Below are 15,508 nucleotides of genomic sequence, written 5' to 3' on the forward strand. Positions count from 1 at the left end.
TTTTTCTTATTATCTTTTTTTTTCGTTTGCTTGAATCGACGAGAAATCTTTTAAAAGAAAAGAATTATTAACAATTTTGAGAAATTTCACAAATTACTATATGTAGAAAAAAGATTTATACAGATAAATATAAATAATTTATACTACTTTGATCAGGCTCGTTTTTATTTTTAATCGACCTAGAAAAGCCACACACAGTTCTTACGAAACCATGTTTAAAAACTGTCAATGGCTCCTCTACCTGTCGCGTTTTTTCGGATATCATCCACATACCATTGACAAACGATTTCGTGTATCCGGTGTAAATTTTTGCCTGCTATTGATATATTCATTAATTATGTAGGGTTCATATTTTGCTCGAGATCAATTGCCAGAGATCCACGCAGCGTGACTGTCAACGTGTCTCCGTCGGGATTATACAACCATATTTACATATGTATATTCTCACGCAATCGAACTTGAAACTTGGAAGCATATGATTATAAAACGAGTTGGACTCGCGAGAAATGATAATTCGGCATTTCCGATAACTCTTATTACGAATATCGTCGTTATTGATAATAATTTGAGACTTATCATATTTGTAGAGCGCAAACATCGATTTTGTATTTCTTGATTATCTTCTCGTTTATAAACTCATTCGTCTGAGCCAGAAGGAGATAGTGGATTGACAATAAAATATAAATTAGATATTAATTTCTTTCTTTTTTTTTCTCAAAAATTTTCTCATTGGAATTATGAGTCAGTGTATCGCATGATTCGATAAGAGTATTGTAGCAATTCAGTTATCATTTTTTGAGATATTAATTTTTTTTTCAAAAATAGAGAAGGTGAAAATGTATTTAAATAGAAATACATAAAAAGAAAGAAAGACATTTTATTTTTAAAAGAATATATTTTTCATACGTCTGGGGTTTAATAAATCTTTGACCAAGGATTGTAAAATATATTTTGGGATTACTTTAAAATTATTAAAAGTAAAAAATATTTAGAAAAATAATATGTATAGTATAGATCTTATTTTTCGAAATACAGTAAATATATATGTATACTATATACAGTATACATATATATATACACATATTTATATCTAATAAACAGATAATGCGTTTAAAAAAAAGGAAAATTGCAAATTGAAAAAACGATTTAGCTTTGGTCACCATTGATACATCACATTGTTTCCCACTGTCAGTCTTTTGTTAATTTGTCAGTTTTTTGCATATAAATATTTTTTTTCAGAGCTATTCAATTTTAGTTAAAATTCTTCATATTTTATTTCATACTATAGGTCTGTATGATGGTTTGTGTGATTAACGAATGATTCTATATCTGGAAATTGTTCCACTTTAGTATACTCTTTTGTATGATCTAAGTATCTCCCAATCCCATCGTTGGATTCCTTTAATAAAAATCTTCATTTGAGGTTTAGTATGAATATCTAAATAATCATACGTTGTTCTACTTTTCACTGGGGTCCATGTAAAATTAGCTGAAGAAGGTGTTGGATTTCTGCAATATATGTGTATTTGATTATTATTACGCAATTGTACGATGTTACAATAAATATTCGTAAGAAATATCAAGTCTATGGTACCCCGTTTTAGCAAAATCTGTCCACATCTGCGTTAAGTATTCCATAATTTCATAATCCGGCGTACCATGTTCAAATGGTAATACATCGAAATCTTCTACTATATGAGGATAAAATAAATAACTCAGTTCCTCCAAGTGAGATGTACCTACAAAATATTGTTATACAAATTAATCTCAAAAGTTGATAATTTTTCCAATACATTACAAGTGCAATCTAAAATTTATATTTAAATGTTCTCTAAACTTTTCTTAATTAAATGTCTTCAAATCTACGTTTGTCTTCTAACAAACATATATAAAAATTTAAAGACACCCAATTTCATGTTCACTTCTTTTGTAACTCTAATATTAATTTGATTATTACATTGTTCTACTTTAATTAATAACGCAATACCTGGAAGCGGCTTGTCAAAAAATACTTTCTTCCAAATAGAGAATTCACTATTGTACGAAAAGTTGTACAAGTAAGTCGGGCCGTTAACATTAGAATTCAATTGAATATCAATTGCTTGAATAATGCCTCTATAGATATACTGATCGCCGATAAAATCAGAAAGACTCATTATAGATTTCTCTGACACATTGTGATTACCAAAATACAATAATCGTAATTCCGATATCGTGATCCCTAGTTGTAGTAATTGACGCAAAACTTTAGGATATATGGCTTTCTTGAAGTCAGAATTAATTTTTTTAATAGTCTTGTTGTTTATCCCTGAAATGAATTTAATAACGATTTTAATTTTAATTTTTTTTTATTTTACTTATTTTAATTTCAATTTTATTTTTTAATTTTTTAACTATTTTTTATTTAGGTATTTTAAATAAATATGTAACTCAATTTTTTTTTACTCCGAAACAAAACGATTTCATTAATAATTACTTAATAATTCTTTGTACATTTAAAAATTACATATTGATAAAATCCTGAAACTTATTAATATTGATTAAATTTGTTATAACATTGTGTGTACATTAAAACATTTTCAAAATATTGGAGATTGTTTTTCTATGTAAATTTTACATAAACAGTGATTCATGATATACTAATAATAATGTGTTAATAAAAAGTAAAAGCAAATACATATACTTACGGCTGGGAGCACTGGTACCTACGAAAAAATTGCCTTCCTGGCTATTATATCCGAACATGATTGGTACTTTAATTCCATTACGTAATAATTGCAATGGATTTTTTGGTAAAAATGGATTCGATGACTCGGAATCCACGGTCGGCGTAAATGCAAGCCAAACATCTAATTGTAAGCCAAACTGCAAGGACATAATATTATAAATGTAAAAAAATAATTTATTGTGATTCATCGAACATTAGTATTGCAATAATCGTAATAGAGCGGCAAAAAGACCTCCGTTTCTGTTCTTATCAATTTTCTTCTGTCTATGTTTTTCAGAAATTTCAAGGCGACTTCCGGATCTGAAGTCGCATTACCAAGTTTCTGGGCTAACATCAGACCGTTATTGATAGCATCGTCTCGTTCAGTGAAAGCCCAAGGAACAGTCGCAGCGCCACTTTGACATATTGCTTTATGAAATAAACCTGTTAAGCACACATTCGTACATAATATAATTGGCACTCGAAGAAGTTTTATATGATTTTATTATGAAATGTTGAATTTTCTTTTCTTTGACTCAATATAACACATAAAACTAATCACCCAGATAGCAAGCTCACGTTAAAATGACGTCATTTTGACGTTTAATAACGTCAACTTGCTACCTGGGCAGCGTGCTTTTAATTTTCAATTCTCAATTTAGAATCGATTTTCTATTTACTGAAGGATGTTATCAGTTATCTTCCAAGTAATTTTGGAATCCTCCTTTTTTTCTACGACGATAAAATGTCGATATTATATAGTTTGCAATCGAAATTTAACTTAAAATGAAAAAAAAACTTTTTATTTAAAATTTTATGCTGTAACAAAGTTATAATAATTTTTTTTATTTTTTTGTATAGAATGTGTTCTTAAATATTCATGATATATGTATATCAATATTATGTTTTTTTGATTCGTACCTTTAGCTAACGGTGAAATGGTCAAATAGTGAACCATCACTCCACCCGCACCTTGTCCAAAAATTGTGACGTTATCGGGATCTCCACCGAATTGCAATATATTTCTTTGAACCCATTTTAACGCCATAACTACATCTTTTAAACCCTGATTTCCTGTCGCCATTTTTTTATAAAAATTAAGGAAACCTAAAGAGAAAATGAAAGAAACTTGTCGTTAATATGTTTAGTAAAGTTTATTTATATAATCAAGTCTTAATTATTAGCATTGGCTACAGTAAAATAAGGAATATTAAATAGTCAGCCAATCTAGCACAAATTATAATTTTTTAAGTTTCACGACGTTTCAACTATGTGGTTGAATTAATATTAATGTTTTCACTTGATAAGGACCAATCAACCACGTGGTCGAAACGTTGCGAAACTTAATAATATTTAATTTGTGCTAGTTTGATCGAACATTTAATATTCTCTAATTATTTATATAAGTTATATAAAAATTTAAAAATTCCAACGATTAAATAAGATAATTTCACGAGATTTATTAATTGCTTATAATTCGATAACTGTTTTAAAAAGATACAAAATTTATAAAAAAGTTATAAGTTATAAGAATTGGTTATTGTTTTGAAATTGGTATTTTCAATGAATCATTCATACACGTAAATTATTTAGATCGTGAAAAGGTAAAAAGTAGAATGCGTATGTGTTTACTTAAAAAAAGTAGACCGCAAGTAACATAAAATGATTTTGAGTTAATTAATAATGTACCTAGAACACCTAATCTGTAATTCAGAGTAACGAGTACCACATCTTTCCGCATGATATAATCGGGACCGTAAATACGCGAGGTGCTGTCTGTCATAAAAAAGCTTGCACCATGTATCCACACCATCACAGCACTTTTCTTTGAAGGCGTCATATCGTTGGTATACACGTTCAAATAAAGACAGTCTTCATTGCCTAAGACTGCGTGCAAGATTGGCACTTCCTGAAGACAGACGTTTCTGTCAAACGAAGCGTCTCTGTCGCCGAACCATGGTTCTGGTGGTTGCGGATCCTACAATCAGTATTTGTTATCCAAATAAAATTTTATAGATGATCAGCTAGATAAAATTTTGGCGCCATTTTATCTTGATATAAATAATAAAAAATATGTATTACCTATACATGCATTTTACAATTAGATGAAAAAAGTTATCGTTACTAAATTATTCAGATAATTGATTTAGAGTCATAACATAAAAATAATTAATTACTAGGACTTAAGCAATAAGCGATAAAAATTTAGAAATGAATGTATGAATATATTTTTATATCTCATTTATAATTTACATTTTTTACAACTTTGTCTACATAAGCGATCTTAAAAACAATATTATCTGAAAGTTATCTAGATAAATCGCCATGTAATTTTATCTTTTGTCTAGATATATTTAAAACAAAATAATCTTAATCTTATATGTAAGATAAATTTACATATTCATCTCATCTTTATCTAGCTAATTTTAACATTATCTAACAATAGGCACAACACTCCCTACAATATGTAAAATTCAAAGAATTACACCAGACACTTGTAGGAACAGATACACATGCAAATACAAAATGAGGTATGAAACGGACTAATAAAAGAGATAAGCATTTGTTTTTCTCATTATTTTGAGAATAATTACGATTTGGACTATCTTCAACAGATTTACTAATAAAAGATTTAGATGTTTTAAAAATCTGTTGTTTATAATCAGTTTTTTAAATTTATTATTTTAAATACACATACAATTGCGATTTGTTCTAAACTTGGCGATATCGTTAAGTCATAAATCCTTTCTTTAAAAAAGGCATGTTAATTGAAAGGCATGTTATGGATAATATTAAAATTGAGAAATCAGTTAACGGCAAGCAATGGGAAGAACGAATATGGGAGAATGTGTACTATTCAAAGGATATAAGTAATGAATCGCTGTTTTCGACAACGTTTATGGAAACGACAAAAGAATTATTAAAAGTTTTTATTTCCTCATTAAGAAGAAATAACTGTAAATAACTGTATCTTTTATATTTTATAAAATTATCCTATAAACAGTTTGTATCACTTGTCAAAGTAAATCTTTTAACAAAGATAGTAATATTTACAATCATTCTCTGTACTTACTTGAAATCTGAGATCATTTACTGGAGGTTTAGCATATGGTATTCCACGAAAGGCATTGTAAGAACCATAGATGCTTTTCTCGCCGATGCCGACTAATGTTCCTTCAGACACATTTACGTATATTCTTACTCTGTTCGACGATGCGGTGACGGGTAGATCTGAAAAATGTATGCTCTGGCTAATTTATAACGAAAAATAAATATTTATATACTATAAACATATATAGACATTCTCTTATCGTGATCCGAAAGATACGCGATGTCAAAATAGAGTTCGTATAAATATTATTATTATAAATAAATAATTATTTGTATGCTACAAGATAACGTCGCACTTATTAAGTATATATACATTGTAACAGCACTAATGCAAAATTAACAAATGTTCGATATTGCAAACAAAATCTGTCTTGTCACAGATAAAGAATTTTTTATTTAACATAATTAACTTTCCTTATACATCTTTTTGCTATCTGTACAACAACTAATAAATTTTATTACACAAGATATATGAACAACTATATCAACGAACAAATATTCTTTTCAATTTCATTCCTTTAAAAAAGAAAAAATATATTAATTACTATGCATGGTTAAATATTAAGTATTACAAAAAGTTACAACCTATTTAGATTCTTATATAGGTATATAAAATTATATATACAGAGTATCCCAAAATTACATTCTTCAGCAAAAATGTCGAGAGAGAGGTCATCATTTTTTACATGTTTTCAATTTTTACCATGTGTATCTGTGTAACTAAATCTTAAATTAAAATTCTACTAAAATAAAGAAAGTGATTTTGTTAATATTTTATTTTCACAGGGCATAATTTACAATTTATAATAAGTAATAACGTATAATAATAACGTATAATAAAGCTTACATTATAATTTAACAAAAAATTTAATTTTTTTCAATAGCTTATAACTCGAAAATTATTGGTGCTTTGACATTTTTGCCGAGGAAAAATTGTCTCCAAATGATCTCAGGAATCTCCTTATTAACAGCGCATCTGATAATTTTGGGACACCCTATATATGTACATTTTTATAAAATTCGCGTTTTCTACGCGACGCGCAACTTTTTTGTGTTATTTTCTACCAAATGTTAGCTAGCGCTTGGATAGTATACATACATATTTATAAGAGCTAGATTACCACAATGTTACACATAGAGGCAGGCACCGACTATAGGCTTACTATATTGATGTTATGTCGCGTCTAGAAGAACTGGTTCGCATAGGTGCATAGATGCGAATCAGTTCTTACCAGATGCCCTGTTAATAAGGAGATTCCTGAGGTCATTTGGAAATAATTTTTCATTTCCACACGGGTGCTATTATTTATAAAAGGCACGAAAAAGTGCTCGCGCACTTATATGTGTGTGTGTGTGTGTTTGTGTGTTTTCAAAACATCACGAGTATTCGCGTCAAGTTCGCGGAGATGTCAGGCCGAAACGCACCTTCGGTCGCTTATATTCTATCTGTACGACGTCGATGCAATTTTCGTCTCGCATCGTGTTCGTTAATTCAGCGAAATATATTGTAATTAATCGGCTTTTGTTGTCGCGCGCGCGCGCAGCATCAGAAGGAACGGAGAGGCGTTATATGAAAACTTGCTGTTGTGCCTTGCCATTGTGTTCCTCGAGGTATGCCCGAGGAATATTGCGGTGTGCACGGTGCGCACTATATAAACGCAAATTTATATGGAATATGGAACTCGTGAAAACAAATAAAAATGACGATCTACGCTCGCTGAAGCGATTATACATAAGTCTGCGGACAAGCTTTCCCGGGCAAGGAGGTATAAATAAATTTAATGTGCAATTGACTGTGGAATAGAAAATTTTTTAAAATCGGAAATTGTTGTATTCGATAACCGATTGTGCGATATTTTGTTTGTTTATCTGCGCGTTTTCCGCTGGAGAGCTCCCTGTATTAGAGGGCTTTGTGTGCTTTCCAGTAACGAAACGGTGTTACACAGTTTAGGTTTCTTTTTACTTGAGTTATATATATCATCTACAGTATTTGCTGTTATCTAAATAAAATTATGAAGGTTATCATGTTGATAAAATTTTGTTATTTTACCTTTAGATAGATAATATATATATATATATATATATATATGTGCATCTTAGATGAAAAAGTGTTATTATTACTAAATTATGTAGAATAATGTTCAGATAATTTCATTGAAAGTTATAGCCAGTGTTTGCTGAACTTTAAATAAAATTATATATATGATATTTAGATGCAATTTTGACGTCATTTTATCTTTATATAGATAATAAAAATATGTTTTGTTTTATAGCTGCATTTTAGATAAAAAGAAAGTGTTATCTTTATTAAATTATCTAGACTATTGTTTAAATAATTTTTGGTTAAAGTCATAATACATAAAGATTCTTAAGTAATAAATGCATTTTTATATATACTATTTATAATTTATATTTTTTTATAATTGAATTCGCATAAGCGGTCTTAAAAGTAATATTATCAGAAAATTATCTAAATGAATCGCCATATAATTTTATCTTTCTCAAGATATATTTAAAACAAAATCATTATCATTTTATCTAAGATAAATTTACATATTTTTATCTCAGATTTATGTAATTAATTTTGAAACCATTTAAACACAACACTGACCATCTGGTAAATAAAAGTCTTACCTGTGTACTTGAGTATTTGCAGCATTAGAATGCATTTCAAAATAGAGATTAAACATAGGTTTACGTTTAACATTTTTATTTCTATTCACGGATAGCAATATTGTTACACAATATCTTGACTAGTAGAAGCTGACGAGGTCAACGATCTGTAATTTAAAATTGGAGAAGCAACTTTTACCATAAAAAGTAGTAAAAAAAAAATGTAAAAATATTGGTATCTTCGAAGTGACGCAGAACGACGATACACAATATTTTAATTCTATAATGTTCACTGCTGTCATCGGATCATACATAGTTGCATAATATCGCTGATGTTGTTCAAAAACACATTACTTATTAAATTAATTAATTTCTTTTGAACGCGCGATTGGTTCTCTTACAATAAACAGTTATATATATACATGCTATGAAAAAAAAGATTGCTGTCACTGCATATATTATGCTGTGACAGTAATCTTTTAACAACTCCCGTATATACATATATCTATAGACAAATAATAAAGAAATGCAAGACAGAATGAACAGATTTGAATATATTACATTTTTCTATATAAATAATTCTAACTAGACTCACTTTATACTGTTGATATTTTGTAGCTTTTATTGCACAACGGAAAAAGCGATGCCGATGGTGATGCGCGGTGACGTTGCAAAGAAATTGAAAAGTGATGTTCGTTATAAATTTGCTGTATGGCAACGACCGTCTGTTCGTTCCGATGATTTACATGGTACTGAAAATGTACGAGAGTCTCGAAACGTCTACCAGTATTATTGTATCGTTATGTTTACGTTTATTTTCATGTATGTCTGTTTATTGGTGTGTCTTCTTGTATTTCGTTACTGTACATTGTCTTGTATTTATTATAATTCTGCTGAGTATATGTGTGTCTGCGGATATGTATGTCTGTATGTTAAATTTTTTTATTTAATTATATTAGTTGTTTTTTCATTATTTATATTGTATAACTAGAAAATAATATTTTATTCAAATTTTTATCATTTTATACTATTTATATTACAATCATTCAAGTAAATTTATTTCAATTTCAGAGTGAATAATTGGAAAATGGGAAAAATATTGTGCTGCCACGGATATTTTTCTTAACTTTTTCTCAGAGCAAATCGAGATTTTTTTTACATATCGTACACTTTGATCATTTTAAACATACGGTATATCATGAAAAAATTATCTCACCAAATCTGTGATTTTTTGTCAAGTGTGGTGTACTAGAAGACACAAAAATTTTATTCGATAAAATTTTGTAAATCACTTTAGGTAACTTTTCTCAGAATTTAAACAAAAAAGAGAAAACTCGCGAAATTCATTATTTCCACCTATTTGTGAAAAGTTAACGAATTAAAAAAATTATTAAAATATTTAAAGAAACATAGGTTTTTAATATATAGTTATTAATATATAGTTATTAATATATTTGAAATTATTATTATATATAAATATATACTATATATTTAATTAAAATTCATTTATATATCTTATTGTGGTGGATGTTAATAATTTTTATTGTGATATAAATATAATAAATATATTTTTTAATCAAAGAAATTTTTATAAAATTCTTGGAATATCACTTTGTTTCATGACGAATTTCATGATAATTTTTAAAAGAAAATTCTCGGTGTATATTTCTATGGAAAAATAATAATGAAATTCAAGACAATGAACAGATTTAAATATATTACATTTTTCTATATAAATTATTCTAACTGAACTCAATTTATATATTGTTGATATCTTGTAGCTTTAATTGCACTACAAAAAAGGCGATGCGGATAGTGATGCGCTGTGACGTTGCAAAGAAATTGAAAAGTAATATTCGCTATAAATTTGCTGTTTGACAACGATCGTCTGTTCGTTCCTCTAACTAAAGTCAGAAAGTGTATTCAAAATAATTTAATTATAGTTTAATTGATCACTTTTTATTGTTATAAGTGTTAAATTTGTGTATTAAAAGTTACATCTTTTGCTGAATATAATTATTCAATCAATTTTGTAAGTTTTATTTGGAATAAATATTTTTTATACTTTTCTTGATATTATTAGATAGAATTTCATTAAAAAAATTAAATATTTAAATCGATTGAACATATAATTAACTATATTTAATAATACACGTTTAAATTTTATATATTGATTTTAATTGCAAAGAATTCTCAACTATTTAAAAATGAGATGCATATAATAAACATATTCTGATTTATATATTATCTCTAACGATTACCTAACATTATTAAAGTTCATATTTTTATTATATATGTATTAATCAATATACATATAAACTAATTATTTTTTAATACAATTCTATATGAATAGGTTTAATATTTTAAAGTAATTAAGATAAAACAAAAAACTGCATATATGTCAGTGATAATATCAAAATTGCATTTATTTCATAGAATCCGAATTTTCATCAAGATAATAATTTATATTATGATATCCAGATGATAAGACCATAATGATAAAATGAAAAAGTGGAGTTAAAGAAAATATTATTACCGATAATAATATACTAATAAAAGTAATAATTACTTGAAATTTATTGTATCCCTCTTCTCTCTTCCGAAACTTGCGATTCCCTCTCTCACACACACACACACTCCCACGCATCTTTATGTACGTTTTGCGTAGAATAAGATCTGTAAATTTAATATTTCTTATGTATAAAATTTTTTTCTTTATGGTATGATAAAAATAAATTTCATTTTTAATTATGAATTTAGCTTTATATAATTAATTGAATAAAAAATCCCACTCTCATTCCTTTCCAAACCAGAAGTCGCACAAGGTCCCATCCCGAGCAAAAGAGATTAAATTCTCTTGCCAAAAAGGGACTTTCGACGAACAAATTTTTTAAAATAGAGTAATAACGACCTGCTCGGTCGTTGATCTATTTGGGCCTTCTCACGTTCGTTCGGGTCGAACAGACGCACCGTTCGGCGTCGTTCGACAAAATCAGTAGTTACGTTCTTCCTCTGACTCTCCCTTTCTTGAGTCTGGACATAATACTCTATAAGAATTTGCAATAAATTCAAAATTAATTTTAAATAGTATTTTAATGAAACTTTATCACGTGCTATTTTAAATTTATTGCGATTTCTTGTGAAGTGCAAAGAAGGATTTCTTTTTTATATACAGTAATTTAAGTACTCGAAATAAGTGATAAGGATATTTTTTTTATATATAGTAATTTGAGTATTCGAAATAAGTAATAAATTGGCATTACTAGTGATAAATTTCTATAAAGAAAGAACTTTGACAGTATTGAAACAATCTATAAGAGCTATTAAAATCAGATCTCTGTTCTTACGCCAATCTTCCTAAAATGTTATGTAAGTCTTAATTTGATGTATACATGTGAAAAATGCAATGTTAAAAGAAAATTAATTACAATATGGTTTCTTAAGGTAAAAGTTGATAACTTAAAACAATAGATATTTGTAAACTTTTGAAGAGGTATATAACACGAGAAAAAATATATTCTCCATTGTTGAATATAAATGCATAAAAAAGATAATGAATTGATTTCGATTAGATTTCATGCGTACATAGGTATTATAAAAATAAATGGCGCTGCATGTATAGATAAACAAACATGAAACCTCCGTTTAAATTATCTGAATAAATTATTACTAAAATTTATCGAGAATAAACAAATTTCGTTATTTCTTTATATAATATATAATTTTTCTAAAAATTTTAAAACAATACACTTAAACTAATGGAAAACAAACTAATTTAGATTATGCATAGTAAAAAACACGTAAAAAAAAAAAGAAATCGCTGAAATGTTCTTTATTAAGGGAAATAATAACGCTATTAATTTACAAAAGGATACCGACAATCTAAGTAATATCTACGACAAAATAATAGTGGTCGTTTAGTCTCCAATAACTCGTCTAAGAGTCTTGACGTGTTGTCAAATCGACACTATGTTCGTTCTTGACATCTCAGAATTATAATTTTAATTTTATTCTTACAAGTAAGTCTTGCTTCGTTTTCTTTTTATCATTTTGTAATATTGTTAGTGAAGTAATTTTGTTTTTTTAATGTATTAATTTCTGTTTATGTATATCTAGATCACTTGATAAGGACTCAAAGAAGGGTCGAAACGTTGTGATTGAATAAATAATATTTGCCAGTACGGTCGAGAGAAGATTTTTACCTTTTTTAAATTCTGTCTGGCGATTCTCAAATATCTACGTTCTTAATTTAGATTAAATTAAAATAGTAATTAGCTCTGTTAAACTTAATAATTGTAAACAAAGAAAAGCTATAAGAGCTATTAAACAAAATGCAATTGTCAAATGATATTAATAAAGTTCATCTAAAACGAGAAAATAAATACATAAGAAATAAACATTTATGCGAACGTTTCGGCTGACATTTCAAGCCTTCTTTAGCGCAATACAAATATATTAATTATAAATTGAATTGTAATATTAAACATTAAAGACGGTAATTAACAAAGTCAAGATAATAAATATATAAAGTCAGTTTTTCGTCTTATTACATATGTCGTTAAACAAGTTATCGTGTATGAGAACCACCGTTTCTGATACATACTTTAATGTTGCATGTTGTAATTACAATTTTCTATAATAATAAAAATTATATTTAATATTAATAAATATATTAATTTTGCTGAAAAAATGTTGTATACATTTTTAAAGTTTATTTTAATCGATGATTTTATAACATATTTTGTAAAATGTTATTAAAAGGAAATAATAGCGTATTATGTTTAGAGTTTAATTCTTTTTAATAAACATGTTAAGGAATATATATTATTTTAATATATATTTTATATATAATTACATTTTATTCTATATTTCCAAGTACATTTCTTTTATATTAAATCCCAGCCAGAAATGAATGATCAAATTGTCGTCGCGAATCGACATAAATTCGATATTATTTCTGGCTAAGATGTAAAACTTTATTTTAGAAAATATTAATATAGTCATATTGCACTTTATAGGTCAGTCTATCACCTTACAGGTGATTATTAAAAATCACCTTATACGCACATACCAAATGACAAAATTGACATCTTTAAAAAAACTAAATAGAATGTTATTACTAATTCTAATTTTTTATTAACTTTTTCCATTCATGTAAATAATAAGTAAGATTCTGAAAAGTAAAAGATATATTATTCTTATTATTGAGGAAATTGAAAAATTCCACAAACCTTATAATCATAATCTTATTCTTTAAATCATAATCAAAAATTTAATGTCTTATTAACATCTTTGCCAGAGAAATATGTAATTAACAAGAGACAGATTTACATTTGCTTTCTCTAAATAAACTCTATTTATTTTACCCTAAAGGTCTGTCATATTGATATACACTACCTGAAGAAAATGAAAGAAATTTTATTGTTACGGAAAAGAAAGAAAATACGAAAGGTCCCGAAGAGGATCTTATACAAATATGCCTAAAAATTACCTGAGTCAAATTCTTCGAGTTTTAATAAATCTTAATGTCTGAAACAAAGAAGCCTTTACAAAAAAATAAAATCTCACAAAAATAATTATGTTATACATATATAAATATATTTGTTGTGAGTGAGGTCGAACAAAAAAATTATCAAATATTTGCAACAACGACTTTTTTTAAATGTGATACTTTTCATCAATATATTTTATTACATTAATTTTATGTTTTTAATATATTGTCAACTGTCACTCAAAATTTAAGTTAATTTTATTTATATTAAATTGAATGTTTAAAATTTCAAAACTGATTACATAGATAGTAGTTACTAAACCGAAAAAATGCTAGCAGAAGATCAATCATGTCGAGTAGAATTGCTTTATAATTTTTGTAAAACAAAAAATTAATTTTTAATTGATTAAAAATTTATTACACGCTTACGAAAAATTATTTTATGCAATTTCATTATAACGTAATGAAAAGTATCCTATATGTTTTCCACTGTACTCGAAAATTACATTTCTGTATCACAATCATTTCAAACATTGTTGTTTTAATTATTTATATATATATATATATATATTTTAGAATCTGAGATCACAATAATGTATTACGGAACGCGCATTCTAGAATTCTCTATCCTCTCCTTCTCCTATGTTAAGGGCGGGTGTGGAAAGAAAATCTTTTGTGTTTCTCATTTTCGTGTGTTTCTTTTATACACTGAGTCACAAGGTAACTGTATAGTGAGAGAAAATGCGATAGTTCTTTCGAGTCTATGGGCTTGCAGTTTAGGTTTAGAGGAAAAGAGTGGACATTTGGTGTGGAGATATTCTGGAATATACAGAAATAGTGCAATATAACGCAATGATAACGTGTTTACCTGAGGAGATGATAACCATTATTCTTGAATACGATAACATAAGTATTGAGGATATTATCAATTTTCGATGCACGTGCCAGCAATTTCGGAAAGCAGCCGGTTTCGTATAGCTTATAGATAAAAAGTTTTTCCAAAGGTAATTGTTTGTTTATGAATATTATTGTAATTTAATTTTTGGTAATTGATCTGTTGCTTAATGGTACATTTCTAAGAAACTATATATACTCCTCATAAAAATTAAATTTATATATATATATATAATTAATATAAAAATTAAATATTTAAAAATATAATATATATAAATACTAAACATAAATGTAATAAATATAATTAAAAATATAAATATAAAATATTAAATAATAGTTTTTAAAAAATACATTTAAATATAAAAAATTATATTGCATTGAAACATGCACAGATTATAGACGAGTGTAATAAATAATACAAACACGGGTATATATTAATTCCATGTAAATAAAATAAATTTTCGTATAGATAATTTCTTCCGCTTTTTCTATTTTCTACACATTGATAAATCTTATTGGTTCCTTTTTGACAGACTTATAATGCAATAAATAAATATAATATAAGTAAAATATTAATATTTATATAATACAGAAATATAATATTATATATAATAAAAGAGAGATAAACTTTGAAATACAATATCCTTTTAGTTTTGCATGTTTGTTTTGTTAATATTTTATTTTTTTTGTTA

General features: G+C 26.9%; 1 protein-coding gene and 1 long non-coding RNA gene across 2 annotated transcripts; one reads left to right on the top strand and one right to left on the bottom strand.

Annotated features, from left to right (window-relative positions):
* Positions 1–875: 875 nt before the first annotated feature.
* On the bottom strand, positions 876–9,188 carry LOC114939258 (juvenile hormone esterase-like). The gene is made up of 10 exons (XM_029313535.2): positions 9,027–9,188; positions 8,453–8,598; positions 5,781–5,938; positions 4,397–4,685; positions 3,629–3,814; positions 2,961–3,151; positions 2,688–2,865; positions 1,988–2,308; positions 1,595–1,739; positions 876–1,509 (listed from the first exon to the last, which is right to left on the bottom strand). Exons 2-10 carry the CDS (start codon positions 8,523–8,525, stop codon positions 1,347–1,349), a joined length of 1,704 nt encoding a protein of 567 aa, XP_029169368.2. The 5' UTR covers positions 8,526–8,598; positions 9,027–9,188; the 3' UTR covers positions 876–1,346.
* Positions 9,054–10,286, top strand: LOC146722286 (uncharacterized). Its single transcript, XR_014925237.1, has 3 exons — positions 9,054–9,191; positions 9,503–9,728; positions 10,213–10,286. It is a non-coding gene; the product is annotated as an uncharacterized LOC146722286 (long non-coding RNA).
* Positions 10,287–15,508: the final 5,222 nt, after the last annotated feature.

This window comes from Nylanderia fulva, unplaced genomic scaffold (assembly GCF_048542155.1).
Source record: "Nylanderia fulva isolate GAGA-0341 unplaced genomic scaffold, ASM4854215v1 Scaffold336, whole genome shotgun sequence".
NCBI lineage: Eukaryota > Metazoa > Arthropoda > Insecta > Hymenoptera > Formicidae > Nylanderia > Nylanderia fulva.